We start from the raw sequence: 18,230 nt of genomic DNA on the forward strand, positions 1-18,230 counted from the left end.
GTGGTTTTCTCTTTGCCTCTTTTGCTGCTGACCTTTTTTTCTTTTCCACCCACAGTTATTCAAATTCATGTTTTAACAATCCACTTAACCTTCGCTTGTTTCTCATCTATCCCTTCTTTGTGTCTGTGCTCAATTCATGATTCGAATTCTTGCAGGTGCAATCCGACTATGATCGGCTGAGACAGACTTTTGCTGTAGTGAGTCAGGAGAGAGACGTGGCCCAGGAGCAGAGGAGCCAACTCCAGGAAAAAGTGGATAACCTGGAACACGTTTTAAAGGTGGGACAAATTTTTTTGCCTTAATAATATCAGATTTGAGTTCCTCTGTGCTATTTGACCACACATAAACCCCTGGACTAAAGATTTCACTCATTTCTTCTATAAATTTTATTGTCTTACCTACTTTTCGCACAGATTTCAGATGTAATTACCTGTAATTATTATTCAGTTTCTGTGCATTTATTTGAGTCTAAATTTAGTTCAACAGACCACTAAACAATCTGTAAAGTCAACCACACACCTGTTGTACCTATGAGTAGAAGATGTGATGACCCAAGCCTAAACCACCTTTTCTTGCTTCTTTTTCTCCATTACATCAATCCATCTCACTCCATTTCTCCAGCATTCCCATCTTCTTCATAGTCCAACATGTGTTCACTTCAGTAGTCCTCACACGAGTCACGATAACTGATTTTTCAGGCCCAGTTTTACTGTCACTCTTTCGGAAATATTCCCATTTCCCATGCATTTGTGTCCTCAGAAAACCTGAGAAGGAAACTGAGGCAATACATGAGGTGTAGTGTCACCGGCTTCATGGAAAGGCTGTTTTCTTTATTGTGTTCTGGTCTGCCAATAGTAATCAGACACAGTCTCCCTGCACTGCGAGAGGGACTCTCATTACAAATCCTCGCCTCCCTGCATCTCCTATCGATTGTGTGTCTGTCAGGATATTTGAGAGCGAAATGTACCCGCATGAGAAAAACTGACCAGCTCCCCGATACAGCAGAGAAAGCTTTGTCACTTTCTCATTGTGCATTGATTATGGAGACAAAGAAATAATTTAGAGAAAATTACACAGGATAATGTGGGTGGAGAAAGCAGAGATGGTAGAAACACAGTGTGAAAGAACAGAAAAAGACCTGGTTCAAAACTAATGAGATGCAGCACTGTCTGTGTTATTTTTAATCATATAATCTGATAACAAAAGTTTTCTTTTTGTTGTTTGTTTTGGTCAAAGTCTGGTATACAAGTTAGAACACAAGGTGGGAGGAAATAATTATTTGATCCCCTGCTGAATTTGTGAGTTTGCTCACTTACAAAGAAATGAAAAGTCTCCAATTTTTATGGTAGTTCAGTGTTAATGCAGGCAGACAGAATATCAACCAATTATCCAGAAAAGAATAGACATTTGATCCTCTTCAACCCAGCCTGAATTCTGGCTCTCACCGATTGGCTGTGTTTGGGTCTGGAGCTCCATGCAAGATCCTGATGAGAATGATCGTGAGAAAGGTGGTGGATCAGACCAAAACTACATCGGAGGTGTTTGTTAATATTCTAAAGGCAGTTGAGACCACAGTCACCGAGGACACCAATGGTAACACACTTTGGCATAATGGATTAAAGTCTTGAAGCAACTGTAAGGTCCCCCTGCTCAAGGCCACATGTACAGGCCCGACTTAAGTTTGCCAGTGAACATCTAAATGATCCAGAGAAGGCTTGGGAGGCAGTGCTGTGGAGAGATGAACCCAAAATCAAGCTCTTTGGCATCAACTTGTTTGCCATACACGGAGGTGGAAACATATTCTTTTGGGACGTTTTTCTCCAGAGGGTGCAAGACAACTTTACCACATTTAGGGGCCAGTGGTTTGGGCCTCGTACCACGAAATCTTGGATGAGAACTTAGACAGCAAGAACACTAAAGATGGGTTGTGGATGGATCTTTCAGCATGGTAGTGACCCAAACCATACCACCAAGGTACCATAGGAGTGGGTAAAGAAGGAAAACTTCAAGGTCATGATCTCTTAGCCCTGCGATGTTTGGAAACCTGGTAACCAACTACAAGAAATGCTGCTGTGCTTGCCAACAAGGGTTTCTCCACAGAGTACTAAGTCATGTTTTCCTCATTTCATTCAATGTCGTGCAAATCAATTTATAATTTTCACATAATTTGTTTTTTCAGGATCTTTGGTTACTATTCTGTGTATCCATTACAATGGAACTACTATAAAAATGAGAGACTGTTAATTTCTCTGTGAGCAAACATACAGAGGATCAAACACTGCCGTCTTTAACCTCCTAAGACCCGAACTCTTCCACGACATGCATTTTTAATTTCTCTTTGATATTTGGGCATATTGGGACCCAATGAATGTAAAAACAAAGAATTACCAGATTTTTTTTTTTTTACCTTATTTTTGTTTTTAAGAAAAATAAGAGCCACATATGAGGATATTCGTTTAAAACTGCGATAGAACAGTAGCAGTATAATGTCCCCGTAAGTGGATATCAGGCCCTTGCAGAGCAAAATTGAGTATTTTGGTCTAAATAACCCAAAATGTGATGTCCACATATGTGGACGTCAGGTCCTAAGAGGTTAAAGCGAGCAACCAATTTAACTAGGAAACAGATTTTTTTAAAAAAGAAAAAACCCCACTATATTGTATTTAGTAGTTTTTTTTCTTATCTGTGGCCATGGCTCATGTTACACTTACAAAACAGAGTTTAAGATGGTAAGATTTTCATTGGCAGTGATCAGAAGGGACAGGATTAGAAATGAGAACAAACATATAAACTAATAATCTGCAGTGACATCAGACCTTTGTTAGACATGTATGTGTGTCAACAGAGGTAAATCCAGAGTGTAGTCTTAAAAATTGTGAATTATAGTATTATAGTATAGTATATAGTATAGAATTATAGCGTGACTATAGTAATGTGATGGAGAGCTGACCATTATCAGGCCGTGATTTATCTTCCAGTTGGATTTTGGGGACCTCCTGGCTTTTGTTTTGGTATACTGTTGACAGATGTTTTTAATTTGCCAGTGTCTTCCTCCTCATTCAGTAGAGACACAACCAGTTTATGGATGTTGACAAGTGAGACTGTCCCGAGGAACAGCCAAAGCATTAGCTCCAAATAAAGTCTGAAACTTCTCAACAGCAAATATCAGGTCAAGCCTGAAGTTTTTGACAATAATTTTAAGTCAGTTCATAAGACGTCATGAGTTTTATAGGCAGTCAGTTGCATTTTTTTTTCCAGGTGCCTGATGTCATGTGCTTTTAATGCCCAGTTAAATAGAGTCTGTTTTGATTCCTGTCTCTAATAAGTCAGCATCTTTCTTTTGCTGTTTCAATCCAGTCTTAGTCAACTTTTCAAGGCCTCGAGTCCACATCAAGCAGTGTAGACCTTGGATAACTCTGCAGTAGTCCAAGGGTTGGAGCTGTTTGAAATTGTAATAAGTTAACCAAAGCAGATAAAGTGAAAGATCGCAGATCTTTTTAAAATGACAAAACGAGGTGTTTAAATGCAGGCGTGACCATTGGTTCCCGTGTGAAAAAGCAAGGGTTAAAAAAGCAGTTTCACTAAGGCTCCAGTGACAGCCTCTCAGCTACCCCGGTCCTCTGCAGCTTAGAGCTTCTCCATGATTATGCAAAACAGCGACTGGCTGCTCAGGACACCTCGAAGCCACTCCCGGAGGTAAAGAAGATTTTCTTTTTTCAAGGGAGAAAGAACAGGGAAAAAAATATGAATGTCAGAGCTTTCTAAGCTGTCTTTTCTTCTTAAGCTCACAGAGACATCCTATGGCCTTAATTCTGTTTCTGCAAGATGTGGCAGCTGGTTGTGACTTCATGCATAGATACTGTACAGTCATGACTTGGCTAATTTGGCAAAGGGTAGATTTGGATCAGGAGCGACTATGCGTGACAGCTTTGTGTAAGTCAGTGCAGACTATAGAGTATGTTTGGTGCCAGAGATATATATGTTACAGAAGCCAGTGTTACTTAATGCTCTTCTCTTCACGTACCTTGCCTCTTAAGTGACATCGTATGTGAGGGTGCAAAATCTTTAAACTTTAAACAACCAACATATAATGTGCTAATTACTAAGCTTAACGGGCTGCTAGTTGGCAGATCTCTAAACTGTCATATAGAAGCAAGCTGTTTTCTTCCACTTCAGCCTTAGATAAACTAGGTGGTAATTGGTATTAATATTTTTATCCAACTCTTGGCAACCTTTCAAATGAATTGCTTGGTTTAATCTTTGAGGATTAGGCAATGCTTCACTTCAATTTGTGGGATTTATTACACTGAAGCTGATGCAACAACACTGTGGCTATTCCTATTTTTCCAAGCAGTCCTCATTTTTCCTCAGAAATGGATGCAATGTCGCTAAATCAGGTGGACAGGGCTCAGATTCCTCAAAAGCTCTTGCCAGAGTGGCAGAGAGAATAGATTTACTCGATGACATTGAAACGTGAGAATACTGTTTTCAACAAAAGATTGCAGCTGGGTAATTTATTATTTTTGCAGTAGTGTTGGAAATAATCTCTCCTCCTTCTGCTTCCTCTGTTTCTTCCTAGCATATGCATGAGGCTGTAGAGCTAAAGCAACAGTTGCAGACAGAGCATGAGCAAGCCTTGGTGGCCCTTCACACCAAGCAGAAGGAGATCAATCAATTGCAAAAGGTATGTTTAAAAACCGCTTTAAGTCTATTCTTTTAATACTTTTGGCAGAATCCCTCCTTGGTTATCAACTTTTGTGTAGTGAATTTATGCCAAAGGTCTTTGTTTGGATAATGATGTGTCTTGAGCCACTTTATGCTGAATCACTGCTACTGTATCAGAAAATACAGATACCTCATATAGCCCGCCCCAAAATCAGCAGATGTGATTACAAATGCAGCCATGGTCCCTTTGATCGTGTGATGAAGAACACGGCTAAAAATGCTGCGTTTGTAGTTGCTGATATATTTGTACACATTACAAATATCTTGCAGCATGAAGATCTGACCTGTTGTGGTTGTTTTATTCTTTTTTGATATTTCGTAAAAAAAAGGATATACATGTGCGCATGTGTTCCTGCTTACTGTTTCCTTCCTATGATGATGACTGAAATAATATCAAATACCTTCTGGATTAGACCACAAGTTTAACATGATGAAAAGTGTCTCTTTCTCGGAAGTCTGTGAGGTTTGTTTGTCTCATTTTGGTCCCATTTTTGCATTGATGTTTGTTCAAAAGAGAATCATTAATGTTCAAAGATGCAGATCATTCAAACTGAGACAAATTGATTTGCACAGTCGCTCAAGAGTGGGTTTAATTTCACTGCCTTTAACAGCCAGTACTTGGACACTAACATGTCCTAAAATAAGCCAGTTGCTTTTTATTGGAGCTGTACCATCAGAAGTAGGCATCTCTTCAAGTACCAGCTCTGTTTGATGAACCAGTGAGCATCCGCCAGGGTATTGCGTTGACAGTATGTCAGCTGTGTACTGTCTATTCTACCTCATGGACCGTGATCACAGTGTCAGCTGTCATTGTGTGTTTCTGTGTGTTCTCTGCAGGCTTGGGTTCAAACTGACCAAGAGCATGAGGAAGCAGTACACCTGTTAGAGGTACAGTAAGCTGAACAAACCCTTATGTTTCCTGGATTGCTGTGTTTCTTAAACATAGTGGAGCTTTCTGTTTTAACCAGGCGAATCAAAACACATCCTTAAGATGGTTCATGTAGTATTGGGTCAGTTTTCCAGATGAAATAAGGGGAAACATGGATAAGTTGGTGATGAAGCTCTCCTTTTTGGAACATATGGAAAAGACTCGAAGCTTGTCTATGTATCAAGTTAGCTGCTGTAAAACATCCTGTCTGGCTCTACTACAGCACCCAGTGCTTTGAACTAGCCTTGAACTTTTAGCTTCAGTTTTAGCTTTATGGTTATTTCCATCTTCTTTTCTGGAGCAGGAAGTGGCCATATTTAAATGAGATAGTGGAGTGTTAAATTATAAACTAAGGCCAGTAATCTTGATTGTACATATCATATCTATGGGTGCAGTGTGGAGACTTCTTCGATTGTTTTATAGTATAACAACTGCACAGCAAGCTATATTAATTGTCTGATATATTAAAAGTACTGTAAGAGGCACAAAGACACCACAGAGATGGTCAAAATGTCCAACGCTGGGCTCTAAAAGTGAGAATTTTAGGCTATGTCCACACGTAGGGTGTTTGCTAAAACTGAGATTTTTCTGAGGTCATTTTGAAAAACATCTCAGTCCAAATGTAAATGCAAAGAGCGATCTACTGTCTGTCAAGAACATGCCAAAGCAACAAGCTGCGATATAAACGTAACTGGGAGGAAATGTTAGCTAATCAAAAGCTCACAATCTGACATCAAAAAGGAGATGAAAGCGCACACCTTTGATGTTGCAAGACACAATATAGAGTTTTTCTTTCCAACATTCAATTGTGTAAATGCAGAAACTTGAAGGTTGTTTTTTTTTTTAAATCTTCACCCCAGCAGTTTTTTTTTTTTTTTTTTAAATGTCTGTTTCCAGTGCAGTTCTTTAGATATTTTATCCTGGGCTAACATCAACCAACACTGCCATCCTCAGAGCCATTCTACATTTGGGGCTAAAATAAAATAAGCGAGGTATATTTGTCAAACGAATGTATTAGTTTAACTGCGTGACTCACACCCACACCATCTTCAGTAATCACCTCTGCTGAGCCTGAAATCGAACGCAGAGACGCAGGAAATTATTTAAATTAAGTAAATTGAAAAGTGACGTTTCTTGGACTAACTAGTGCATTTAAACTGGCAACACATTAAGAGAGATGTTAAAAAAAGGCACCGTCTGCACACGCCTACGTAGGCCTTCAACGACGTCTAATCAGGCTAATTGAAAACAGCTGCGTGGGTGGACAAGCAGAGTTTTAATGTGGAGCCATACGACGCAAGTTTATTCTAAACTTGAACTTATGACACATGGGTACCGTTGGGGTTCTGGACTCTCTTCTAATGAAGTCCCATAAGTAAGTTCCCCCCCGTCTCTCTTCCAGCAAAACACTTATCTGCTTGGCTACACTATTGTGTAGTTTTTTCCAGTACTCCACACCAGATTGTGACTCATACATCAGACTAGTCAGACAATAGCGTATCATTTGTGCTTGCGGTCACATTTCTATCTTCTTATTCAGGCTGCTTTTGTTATAGCGCTCCAAACGCTTCTGTTTAGTAGTTGCGTTGTCACGCGTTGCATTGACGCTTCACGTCGCGCCCCCCCCCCTCGGATGGTAATCGTTGACCCGCTGTTTCATCACAGACCTCTACTCAAAATTATTTTCTCGTCTTACTTTAAATCCTTTTGCTACGAGAATACGTCGCAGACTCCTTTGTGTGCGGCTCATATGAGGTCACGTTATTATCCATCTGGAGCGCTCTAATACGATTTTACTGAGCAAGCAGACTGAGTTTGGCTCAGAAAAAACAGTTTGGTCAGAGAAATTGAAACTCTGTCAAGGAGATCTCTTCCTAGAAATCCCTGAATCAGTTGGTCTCTTTCACAGGCGCGTTTCTCTATAGTTATGGGCAAATATGGCCACAGGAGGGAAAGCATAGTTGTGCTGTCTGTAGGTGTGAAATCCCCATATGTTTTCCAGTCTGTGTTTTTGTGCTTAGGAGTCCATTTCAGTTTGACAAACACATTTGTCTTATTTTTTTGTCGACTCATAAATACATTTGTGTTCTCATTGGTTCCCCTTCCGTTTGCTTTTATTAACGATTGGTTCTTTTTGCATTTTTTTTCCCTTTCTTTACTTACTACTTCTGATTTCCACATTTTGTCTGAACAGAACAATAAGGACAGAATGTTTCAGGTATTTATTTTCATCCCTGATTAGTTAGTTACATCACCCTTTCTTTCCTCTTCGAATTTTCCTTTAATTGCAAACCTGTGAAACCAAAATTATATTCTGTATCACCAAAAGTGATTATATGTATATTCACGCTTTCCCCTCTAGGCCTTCCTCTGATAGCATGTCTATGATATAACTTCATGGAGTGCTCAGGCTTGGTTATCACGATTTAACCATATCAGTAAATGACTCTACACTTCCACGTGTTTAGATTAGATTGCTAGACATTCAAAATTATATACTGCCAAAGCCCAGAAGAATAATCACCTTTCACCTCTCATTCTTTTTTTTTCTTTTTTTTTCCCTCTCAGTCTTCACAATCCTTACTGCTCTTTTTTCTTAACTGCCAAAGGTCAAGGTTCGTGACCTGGAGCAGGAATGCCGGTCACACAGTGAACACTTTCACCAGCTGTCCAAAGAGCTGCTGAATTTCCGTCTCCAGTCGGAACCTGTGAATATCCCTAAAAGTAATACCACCTCTGCATCCCAGATCCCGCCCTCACCACAGAAGAAACTCTCGCAGGTCAGATTCGAAGCCCAACCAGAGACAGGTGAGTCTCACCTCACAGGCAGCTTTGTATGAAACACATTGAGCCATAAAGGCAATTATGAGGCTGGGGAACGGGGACATATCAAAACAAATCAAAAGTCTTAGAAAGTCAGTCCCTGATTTTTATTTATTTATTTATTTTTCTCTGATTACTACTTTCCTCAGTTTTAGCTGAGCGGTTTTATGTGTTTACTTGAGTGTGAGTGTGGTTCTGTGAGTATTAATGTAACTGTGTAATATAAAGTGGTGATATAAAACTGTAGACTAGCAGGGTTAAATATTAGTGGGGTCTAACTATTCTAAAAACACATGTGCTCTCCAGATAAAAGCATCTGCGAAATTATTAGTGCTTAAAAGGGTTATGATCAGATAAAATGATAATTAGTGATCTAATCCCCAGACAGCTCACATTACAGCTGGACGCACTCACTGCAAACCAGAGGTGGATACCATTAATGGAGACGGTGCTTATTCATGATCAATATCTGCCCTTGATCACAAGCCTGATGTACGACACGAATGTAATTTAACACATTAGTATTCTAACAACACAGTGCAACCTGCAGATACAGCAAATAGAGCCGTATCAGTGATGTAGATTTATACAGTCTGGCACAAACCAAAGGTCTTTGAAGTGCTGAAAATCCTGTTTTATCTGTCTCTTCACTTCGGGCAGAATTCACTGATGTTTTTGTGCTAATGCATAATATTACATACAAACCACAAGAACGCAGTGATGCACTTGATCTGTGTTGTTTACGTATCGTTAATTTCTTCAGGGAATTCCGTTTTGTGTTTTCTGCATTTTTTTTAAGTCTGTTTTGCCAATAGGATGGGCTGATAGGGGTGGAGTAGCCTTCCAAATGAAGGGTGTTAGCTGTACCCGCAGGAGATCAATGGTTTTGCTCCAAAGAGCGCGAAATGGTTGTGGAAGGAAAAGGCAGTTACTCTTTATTTGCTATGGAAATCAATGTCTCCCAGGTGATGAGAGTGCGGCAGACACGCCGCTGCTGATATCCCAGTTCTTGCCCTGCTCACCGCAGACTGGAGACGGAGAACCACCAGAACTGCTGTCTGTCAAATCCAGCACCGTGACAACGGACCACCCCATCCACCCCCGACAGTTTCCCTCATCAGAGGTGGGTCTGTGTGATGCCACATCCATGAATAATGCATGCATAACCTATTATGTTAATTGTTTTTAAATAATTAACTTACATATTCATATCTTGAAAAGGAATGGTTCAAGAGTTGCTGCAAACTGCTAATTCTTAAATATGCTGTAGGAAAGTCGCTTATCCCTGCTAATAACACTTTAATTTGTTCCTCTCATTTATCTATAGATGGAGGATGAGGCCAGCCCATCACCCAGGTCCAAATCTCGCTACACAGGCCAGGTCCGCCTTTGCACTGCCCGTTATAGGTGCATAAGACAAGTTTAAATACAGAAATAATTTCATTTTGGGTTTTAACGCGCATTATCTTTAATTTTCCTTCACAAATGAATGAAAAACCTTTCTTTCCTTCAAGTTATAACCCTTACGATGGACCAAATGAGCATCCTGAAGCAGAACTCCCCCTTGTGGCTGGAAAGTATCTGTATGTGTATGGAAACATGGATGACGATGGCTTCTATGAAGGTGAGTCGTACACAACACACATAGAGCATTTGAAGCGGTCTGTGAGGCGATATGTGCTTCTGGCTCGATAAATCAAATTCTGGCAAAAATCTGAAAATACTGCAACAAATTTTCTATTTGGGAGGATAGGTTTTCTTCTGTTCAGGCCTGCAGTTTTGCCTGAGTGCTTGTCTGCTGATGCTGCCTGACAGTGAAAACAAGTGTATGCATCATTATGTATTGTCTCAAAAACACAAAAAAGACACAAAAATGCCGAGTAGTGTGTGTCAGCTGGCATTTATTCTCCACTGAAGTTGTTTTGTCTTTCACCATCGTATTTATGTCTGTGGCGTTTTTGACTGTAGCATGTAGTAATAATAATAATAATAATAATAATAATGGATTGCATTTATATAGCGCTTTTCGGGACCCCTCAAAGCACTTTACAATACCACTATTCATTCATTCTCACATTCATACACTGGTGAAGGCAAGCTACAGTTGTAGCCACAGCTGCCCTGGGGCAGACTGACAGAGGCGAGGCGCCATCGCGCCATCGGCCCCTCTGGCCATCACTGGTAGGTGGTAGGTGAAGTGTCTTGCCCAAGGACACAACGACCAAGACTGTCTGAGCCAGGGCTCGAACCGGCAACCTTCCGATTACAAGACGAACTGCCAACTCTTGAGCCACGATCGCCCTACTGCATTGCACCTACAGCACACTGTGCAGTAAGTGGTATATGCAAAAATGTTGTATGTGTAGAATGACACATTGTATCTGTGATGCATTTTGTGCCCCTGCAGTCTCTTTACATTATGTCGTGTTATGTAATGATACAGCACAATCTAAACGTAATGCTGATGCAGTCATTTTTGTAAACGTGCTGCAAGGACTACTTGACAGGCTTTGTCACCCTGATATAGAATAAGTCCGTCATACATACTAGTTGGCTACTTTCATCGCGTGACTTCCACTTAGTCAGTGCGTGGTGTCATGAAGAAAAGTTTCCCGACACTTTTTCATAACTGGTGGCTGGACTCACTCTCTGTATAATCTCTTTATAATTATGAAGGCTTCTCCATCAGAGGCAATCCTAATCCCCCTTGCTAGCAATCCTGCAGCCAGCACAGACCGTCATAGAAAGCCCTGTGATTCATTAGCTGTGTGCAGTCAGATTGCATGGTATTGCAGACGGTCCCTGTATTTACCACACAGGAGGGGCGACTTGGGCTGCATACCAAGCTGTTGTCAGGATGGGGACCTTGGTCTCTTAGTTTGATGACTAATCCAGCAGGGCTCAGCTTAATCATCAGCACACATAAACAACAAACACACTCGCTCAGATACACTTGTAGAGACACACCAAGATGGTCTTAAGGCCCCCCAGGCCTCTGTGGAAAAAGGGATTGAAGGACGAGATGATAGGGAGCTTTGTTGAAGACAAACTTATTGCCTTGGGGGAAAACTACACTGCAAATCTAAGCACTTTCTTTTCTTTCTTTTTTTTCTGCATTGACCGCAGCATCTACGTACTCTGGGGTGCTCCTGGAAATGTTCAAACGCTGAGGTCCTTAGAAATGTTGAAAGGAGTGTTTTCTAAGTTGTGTGTTGGAGTATGAAAGATGGCATCAGAGAACCCGTGGGGAATCTTACATCTTAGGGAATAGAACATGCTGTATGTTTACATATCTTCCACCTCTCACTCAGTGACTCATTCTCACCTTGCAGGTTAAAAAAAAGAAGAAGCTCTCACCGATTTATGTGTTTAAGTTATTGCTTTGCTTTTGTCTTTGTGTTGTGAGAGAAGCCTAATTTTAACACTTACAGGTGGCATCAAAACAGAAAGTTTTTCCTAAAGAGACATTTATTAAATAGTAGCAGGATTTTCTGTTATCTACTTTTATTCTTTTTAACTAGAAATATCAATTTAAAAAATGAATAACATATTTCTGTTATTTTCTACCTTTGTGTCTGTACTTGTTTATGCTTGACAGGGGAGCTGCTGGATGGCCAAAGAGGACTTGTTCCTTCCAACTTTGTGGAGTTTGTCCAGGACAAGGAAAAACCAGGCATTCAGGCTGGAGACGCAGGGGAAGATCTCAGCTCACTTGAGCACACATCCCTAGCCTTGATGGCTGTGGATGGAGGTGCCTCCCAGGATGGCCTTCTGAGCTCAGCAAACGCTTTGGTTCCCTGTAGCAATGGGACAGGTGGGGCCTTGGATCCTGAGGACCTGGCGGAAGACGTTGTGCCTTACCCCAGAAAGATCACCTTGATCAAGCAGCTGGCACGGAGTGTCATCGTGGCCTGGGAGCCTCCACTAGTGCCTTTGGGCTGGGGGAACATCTCTAGCTACAATGTGTTAGTAGATGGGGAGCTTCGTGCCAATATACCATACGGTGGTCGGACCAAGTGTTTGCTGGAGAAGCTGGACCTGGACGGCTGCGTCCACCGTGTGTCAGTGCAGAGTGTCATGGACCGGGGCTTGTCAGATGAGCTGCGCTGCACCTTGCTAGTGGGAGCCAATGTGGTGGTGGCGCCGTGCGGTCTGCGCGTCGATGACATTCAGCGTGACACTGCCGAGCTCTCTTGGTTGCCTAGCAACAGCAACTATGCTCACACTGTGTTCTTAGACGGGGTAGAGCACGCAGCGGTAAAACCGGGAAGGTATAGACTACGGTTCCACAACCTGAAGCCCCTGACAGTTTACAAAGTGACGGTGGTGGCGCAGCCCCACCAGGTGCCGTGGCAACTGCCGCTGGAGCAGAGAGAGAGGAAGGAAGCCGGCGTGGAGTTTTGCACTCAGGCAGCAGGTCAGAAAGGTTTATTATTATCCACAGAGATACTGTATCAATAATGCACAGCTTAATAGCTGGCGATTACTTTCACATGCTTCTAAGAATCTTAGTTTAACTCTCATATGCAAGATCATGTACTGTAATATGAATTCTAATGTTATTGTACTCTGCTCTAGAATAGTATAGCGTCACATTTCTTTACCATGTCGTTGTTGTGTATTGTATTTTGTCTAGGTCCAACACCATTTTGCAGAACAGGTCAGAACAAAGCTTGAGGGGTTGGTTTCCCATATATTCAAGCACTAAACCTAAGGGATGTCATTAGTGCTCTGACACATTTTGCAGGGAGGATGACTGTGCCATGTTGTTCAGCATATGCAGTTTATTATGAAATGTGGGCAAAATGGCATCTTATTCTGGTTCTGAGATTGAAAACCTTTTAAAAACAAGTCTGTCATTACATGTCCTTTGAAAATGCACAATTTGTTGTTCGAAACCAAATTTGTATGCAATTTTGCCCAAGTTTGCTGCACAGTGCACTTCACTAATTAGAGAATACCAGAGCAGCATGAGATATGATCAATAATTACGATGAGTCATTTCCTCAGCCTATAGCCTAGCCTGACATAGCCAGTTCTATATAAAGCGGTGCCCCTCCACTGCTCACTGAAATGACCATTTTCTATCAGTGTGCATTTGCTTCTGCTCGAATGCAGTTGTGCATGTTTCAAAGAGATCAGAAAAAAGAAATGCTGAGCTCTAATCAGGCTCTCTGCATGTGGAGACAGCAGTGTATATCTCGGGGCAACCCTTAAAGTTTTCATCTCTTCCAAAGATTACTGAATGGTTATAGTAGAATAGCATATATAAGGAATACAGACCTAAAAATATAGGTCTGTATATAAAAATAAAAATAAAAATTTCATTTTGATTTATCTGACAATCATCTTGGGTTAGGAAATATTAGTGTTGTGCAAAAACTCACCATACACTTAAATGACATTGTCTAAACACAACACGAAGTGTTTTGTGAATGTTTCCCACCAGCAATGTCATGCTATCAAGTAGCCCGCATGAACTGTGTATCTCTGCAAAATACAAATAAGCTGTTATGTAATTTCATAAATTTAGATATGCAAGTCAAATTACAACCCCACCCCCCCCACCCCAACCTCACGTCCTCATTTCCTCCTTTGTGTCTGGGCATTTCTGTGCATGGTGGGGTGTGTGTGTGTGTGTGTGTGTGTGTGTGTGTGTGTGTGTGTGTGTGTGTGTGTGTGTGTGTGTGTGTGCATCTAATGAATGCTTCACATCATTCCCCCTCTCGTTTGTATCCTACATGTACTAAATCAGTAAACCGTAAGAGATTATTTTTCTTACACACTGGATTGGTTACCTCCCAGGGCCTCCGCTGCCACCCCAGGATGTTCAGGTGCTCTGTGGGCAGGCTCCAGGGGTCCTGCAGGTCTGCTGGAAGCCCCCCAACATCTCTCCCACAGGCACATCCAATGGGGCAAATGTCATTGGTTACGCAGTCTGCACTAAAGGGCAGAGGGTGAGTTAGCATGTCTAGGTCTCGCCTGCCTGGACTAGTTTACTTTTTATATATCATTCTTTTTAAAAGGATATGAGTGATCACACAGAGCTCATCTTGATTTAAAGGCATTGCTCATGATGTATTGTGTTCTGTTATGAGAAACTACAGTAGTTTGTGGCTAAATCCTAAGCATATGGGATGTATATTCCTAAGGTCTACATGCTGTACAGTATTTACAACACTGTGAAATGTTTAATCATGCGTAATCCAGTCAAAACATGAGAATATACACCACAGATGGGACATTAACAGCGTCTGCCTTTCAGCGTGGCATTATGTCATCATTACCATCAGTTCACTCAGCAATGCCACCTACTTGTAATTAACGTGCGGTGCAGGTCTGGGTCTTGGAAAGGTCTCTCGCTCCCTCTGGTGACTGCTAAAGTAAATCATCACAGTAAACCTGAAAGGGAAAATCAACATTCAGCCACACTGGGCAGAAACCTGTTTTTGAGCTGCCCCTGCAGGTGGAAATCTTAAGAGCATTTTTTTCCCACCATAATAAATCAAATTAAAGAGGTATTTTTGTTAGTTCAGTGAAATCACTTATTTGGCACTAAAAAGTGCAGGGGGCTAATCAAATTTCAGCAGCTGGATTTGTCCATTTTTGTTTTGGATGTATTGACTCTGATACTGATAATGTTTTAGTTGTTGTTCAAATGAAACTGCAGCCACTGTTTATGTTAACATTTATTTATTTTTTTCTGGCTCTAGATAGCTGAGGTGCTGTTCCCTATGGCAGACTATGTTACGGTTGAACTGACAAGGATTCAATGCCTCGAGGCCAGGGAGGTCATCGTTAGGACACTGTCGGTCCAGGGAGAATCCCAGGACTCTCAAGTTGCTGTCATTCCAAACAACCTGCTTGTGCCTCTACCTCCGCTTCCCCTGCCACCACCAGTGCATCCTCACACGGGCCCCCCTCCACACCCCCATACTCAACCTCTCCTCCAATCCCCTCACCTTCCTCATCCCACACCCCAACTTCCCGCTCCACCACATGGACAACAACTGCCGCCCCGTCCTCCCCATGCTCAACCCCATCCCAGACTCCCCCATCAAGGTGGACCCCCGCAACCCCAGCTTCGTCTTCCCCATCCCCATCCGCAGCCCTTACATCTTCAGCCTCGTCCACCCCACCAAGGTCCCAGGCCACAGCACCAACTGCCTCTGCTGCCCCACCCCCAACCCCACCTTATACCTCTGAGACCAGTAAGTGCCAGAGACCTGGATGCCAAAGACCATGCGGCCCATCACGGGGGAGCTATTCTACCTGGCCAACCTGGCTGGGACCCTACACGCTCTCCTTCTGTCCAGCCTCCAGTGCCCATGCAAGGCCACACCCTTGAAGCCCCATCACCTGCCAATCCACGGTCTCCCTCACCCCAGAGGATTCTTCCTCAGCCCAGAGGCACGCTTATCCCAGACACTGTGGCCAAAGCTATTGCTCGAGAAGCAGCTCAGAGGGTGGCAGCAGAAAGCGGAAAGGTCTGGTGAAAATGGAAATGCTGGCTCACACAACACTCTAGATGCTTAATGAAAATGATGTTATATATTTTAGCACAAGTCACTGAGATTAAACTGTTGCTTTAATTTGAATTTAGAGTAGCTGAAGAAGGGAAGTGTCACAAGTTGCTAAACATAAAAGAATATTGAGCTTTCTGTGATTGTTACTATAATAAAACCTAAAGACACCGTTAACACTGTTCCATTCCTATTTACACACACATGTTTTCAGGGTGACAGAAGGCAGGGCAGATATGGAGAACAGGGTCATTCATTTCACCAGCATCACTCTGATGAGGAAGAGGAAGACGAGGAAGGGTTTGCTCGCGGTCGACGGAGAGGACCCTCGGTTGACGAGTTCCTCAGAGGCTCTGAGCTGGGGAGGCCGGTAAGACCCGTGTGATAAGCGACACACTTTGCTTATCACACTTCTGAGCTCAAGCACCTAACGTGTGTTTCAGTGGAAAAACCTCACATGTGTGCATCTGGACGTGTGTGTGTGCATGTGCGTCTGAGGTGGTTGCATGTGTACACACTCCTTAACCCGTGTCTTTATGTGTGTTCACGTGGGCGTGCTGGCCTTATCCATGTGTGTTTGGTGTGTGCATGTATGTATGTTTGTATGCGGACTTAATCGCGTCTGTTCGTTTGTGTGTGTAACTACCAAAAGCCTCACTATAGTCACAATGAAGATTATCACAGCGAAAGCAGCCGGGGCTCTGACCTGTCTGACATCATGGAAGAGGATGAGGAGGAACTGTACTCTGAGATGAAGCTGGAAGAGGGACGTCGACGCAACTCGCACAACACACCCAAGGTGCAGTTCTTTGCACTTATCCAAGCAAATTATTATTAAGTGAACTGCACAGGCACAGATACTTCAGTTGAGACTGCTGCCTTGCTTTTGATATGTGTCATTAGTGTGTGTGCTGAGTTTAATTCAAATTTTATACAGAAAGAAAAAGCCCATGGATAGAAGGGCAGATGCAGTGGGTTTGACTATTTCAGTACCATAGACAGAGATGATGAAAGCTGTCGGGTTTGAATCTTTCCACACTATTGAGAAAGATAGTGCGGAATATATATAAGAGAGACACAGATAGATGTAGACTGGGTTTTAGATGCTTTCAGGCACCGCTGTTGCTGCTTTCATAAACACGTGACTTTTTTTTTGCCACTTTTTTAAAGCATGTCATCGCAGAAACTACAGAAGGTTATTTTACTTCAGTGAACAAACATGTCAGTGTAGAAAAATGCAATCTTCAAAGTCTGGACCAAAGACTCCATTTGCTGCTGCCAAAAAGCTCCTTTAAGTTCTCAGAAACACAGAAAGGGATAGTTTCTTTCTGTGTTTGGGTGCTTTGCAGTGAAACGGGGATAGACTGGATTTGATTAAAACACAGAGGAAAGAACTTGGAGAGCTAAAGGGTGAGACTGGGTTGAAAAGATTATCATGACAAAGGGAGACATATAGCTGAGGGGTGTAGCCTAGGCTGCACTGACAAATATCTTTGCCTTTCTTTTTTAGTAGATGGGTAGAGCGATACTAGTTATTTCTTAATTTTGGAATGGAAATATTTCCCATGGGCTTGTGTGTGTGTGTGTGTCTGAATGTGAGTCTACGTGTGTGCGTCTATGTTTCAGTGCTTGCCTGTGAGTACTGCATGATTTTGTTTACATACAGTTTGTACAAGTATGTTCGACATGCACTTTTTCACACGCTGTTTACGGGTATGTTCACGGTTCTGTGACAACACATGACACATGAATGCTTTGTCTGCGGATGCTTTCTATGTTTGTGTATATTTCAGACAACAACCCCTGTTGGAGGCCGCCATGATCGGGATAGTGGGAGACGAGCGCATCACGGCGGTCCCCAGCCTCAGAGACGACCCCTAATGGTCCCCTCCATTGGTCAGTATGGGCAGATGGCTATATTTTAGGTTCTCTGTCCCTTAGTGCAGTCGCATTTGCTCCTTTTTTCTTTTCTTTTTTCTTTTAAATACCAAGAAGCTCATGAAGTCTTTGTCTCCAGATCACCTTTGTGTCTGCGAACCATGCTCATCCCTTTCAGTACCTTGACTTTGATCTTCCAGAGATGGAGATGATGATGATGATGATGATGATGATGATTAAACCGCTTTGCACTGTTGCAGCACAGAGTGATAAGTTAATCTACAGTGACGACGGCTAGAAATATATAACTGAAAATTTGTTATCACCTGTTTTAGGAGGCAACGCAAATCTTC

General features: G+C 42.2%; 1 protein-coding gene across 5 annotated transcripts in view; it reads left to right on the plus strand.

The window, feature by feature from the left end:
- rimbp2a (RIMS binding protein 2a) overlaps positions 1-18,230 on the plus strand; it is a 50,808-nt gene that overhangs the window by 18,580 nt on the left and 13,998 nt on the right. For 3 of the 5 annotated variants that reach the window (XM_085413737.1, XM_085413738.1, XM_085413736.1), the window contains 13 exons: positions 156-278; positions 4,580-4,684; positions 5,563-5,613; positions 8,263-8,461; positions 9,442-9,599; positions 9,804-9,883; positions 9,991-10,100; positions 12,075-12,893; positions 14,282-14,433; positions 15,190-15,963; positions 16,214-16,369; positions 16,652-16,798; positions 17,793-17,895. In XM_085413737.1, the coding sequence (XP_085269863.1) occupies positions 4,583-4,684; positions 5,563-5,613; positions 8,263-8,461; positions 9,442-9,599; positions 9,804-9,883; positions 9,991-10,100; positions 12,075-12,893; positions 14,282-14,433; positions 15,190-15,963; positions 16,214-16,369; positions 16,652-16,798; positions 17,793-17,895 (2,851 nt within the window). In that variant the 5' untranslated portion in view covers positions 156-278; positions 4,580-4,582. The remainder of the gene's footprint in view (positions 1-155; positions 279-4,579; positions 4,685-5,562; positions 5,614-8,262; positions 8,462-9,441; positions 9,600-9,803; positions 9,884-9,990; positions 10,101-12,074; positions 12,894-14,281; positions 14,434-15,189; positions 15,964-16,213; positions 16,370-16,651; positions 16,799-17,792; positions 17,896-18,230) is intronic. The other 2 variants (XM_085413734.1, XM_085413735.1) reach the window with 2 other exon arrangements.

The sequence above is a fragment of the Rhamphochromis longiceps genome, linkage group LG7, assembly GCF_057381845.1.
Source record: "Rhamphochromis longiceps isolate RC_006_pf linkage group LG7, R_longiceps_female_GT1.1, whole genome shotgun sequence".
Lineage (NCBI taxonomy): Eukaryota > Metazoa > Chordata > Actinopteri > Cichliformes > Cichlidae > Rhamphochromis > Rhamphochromis longiceps.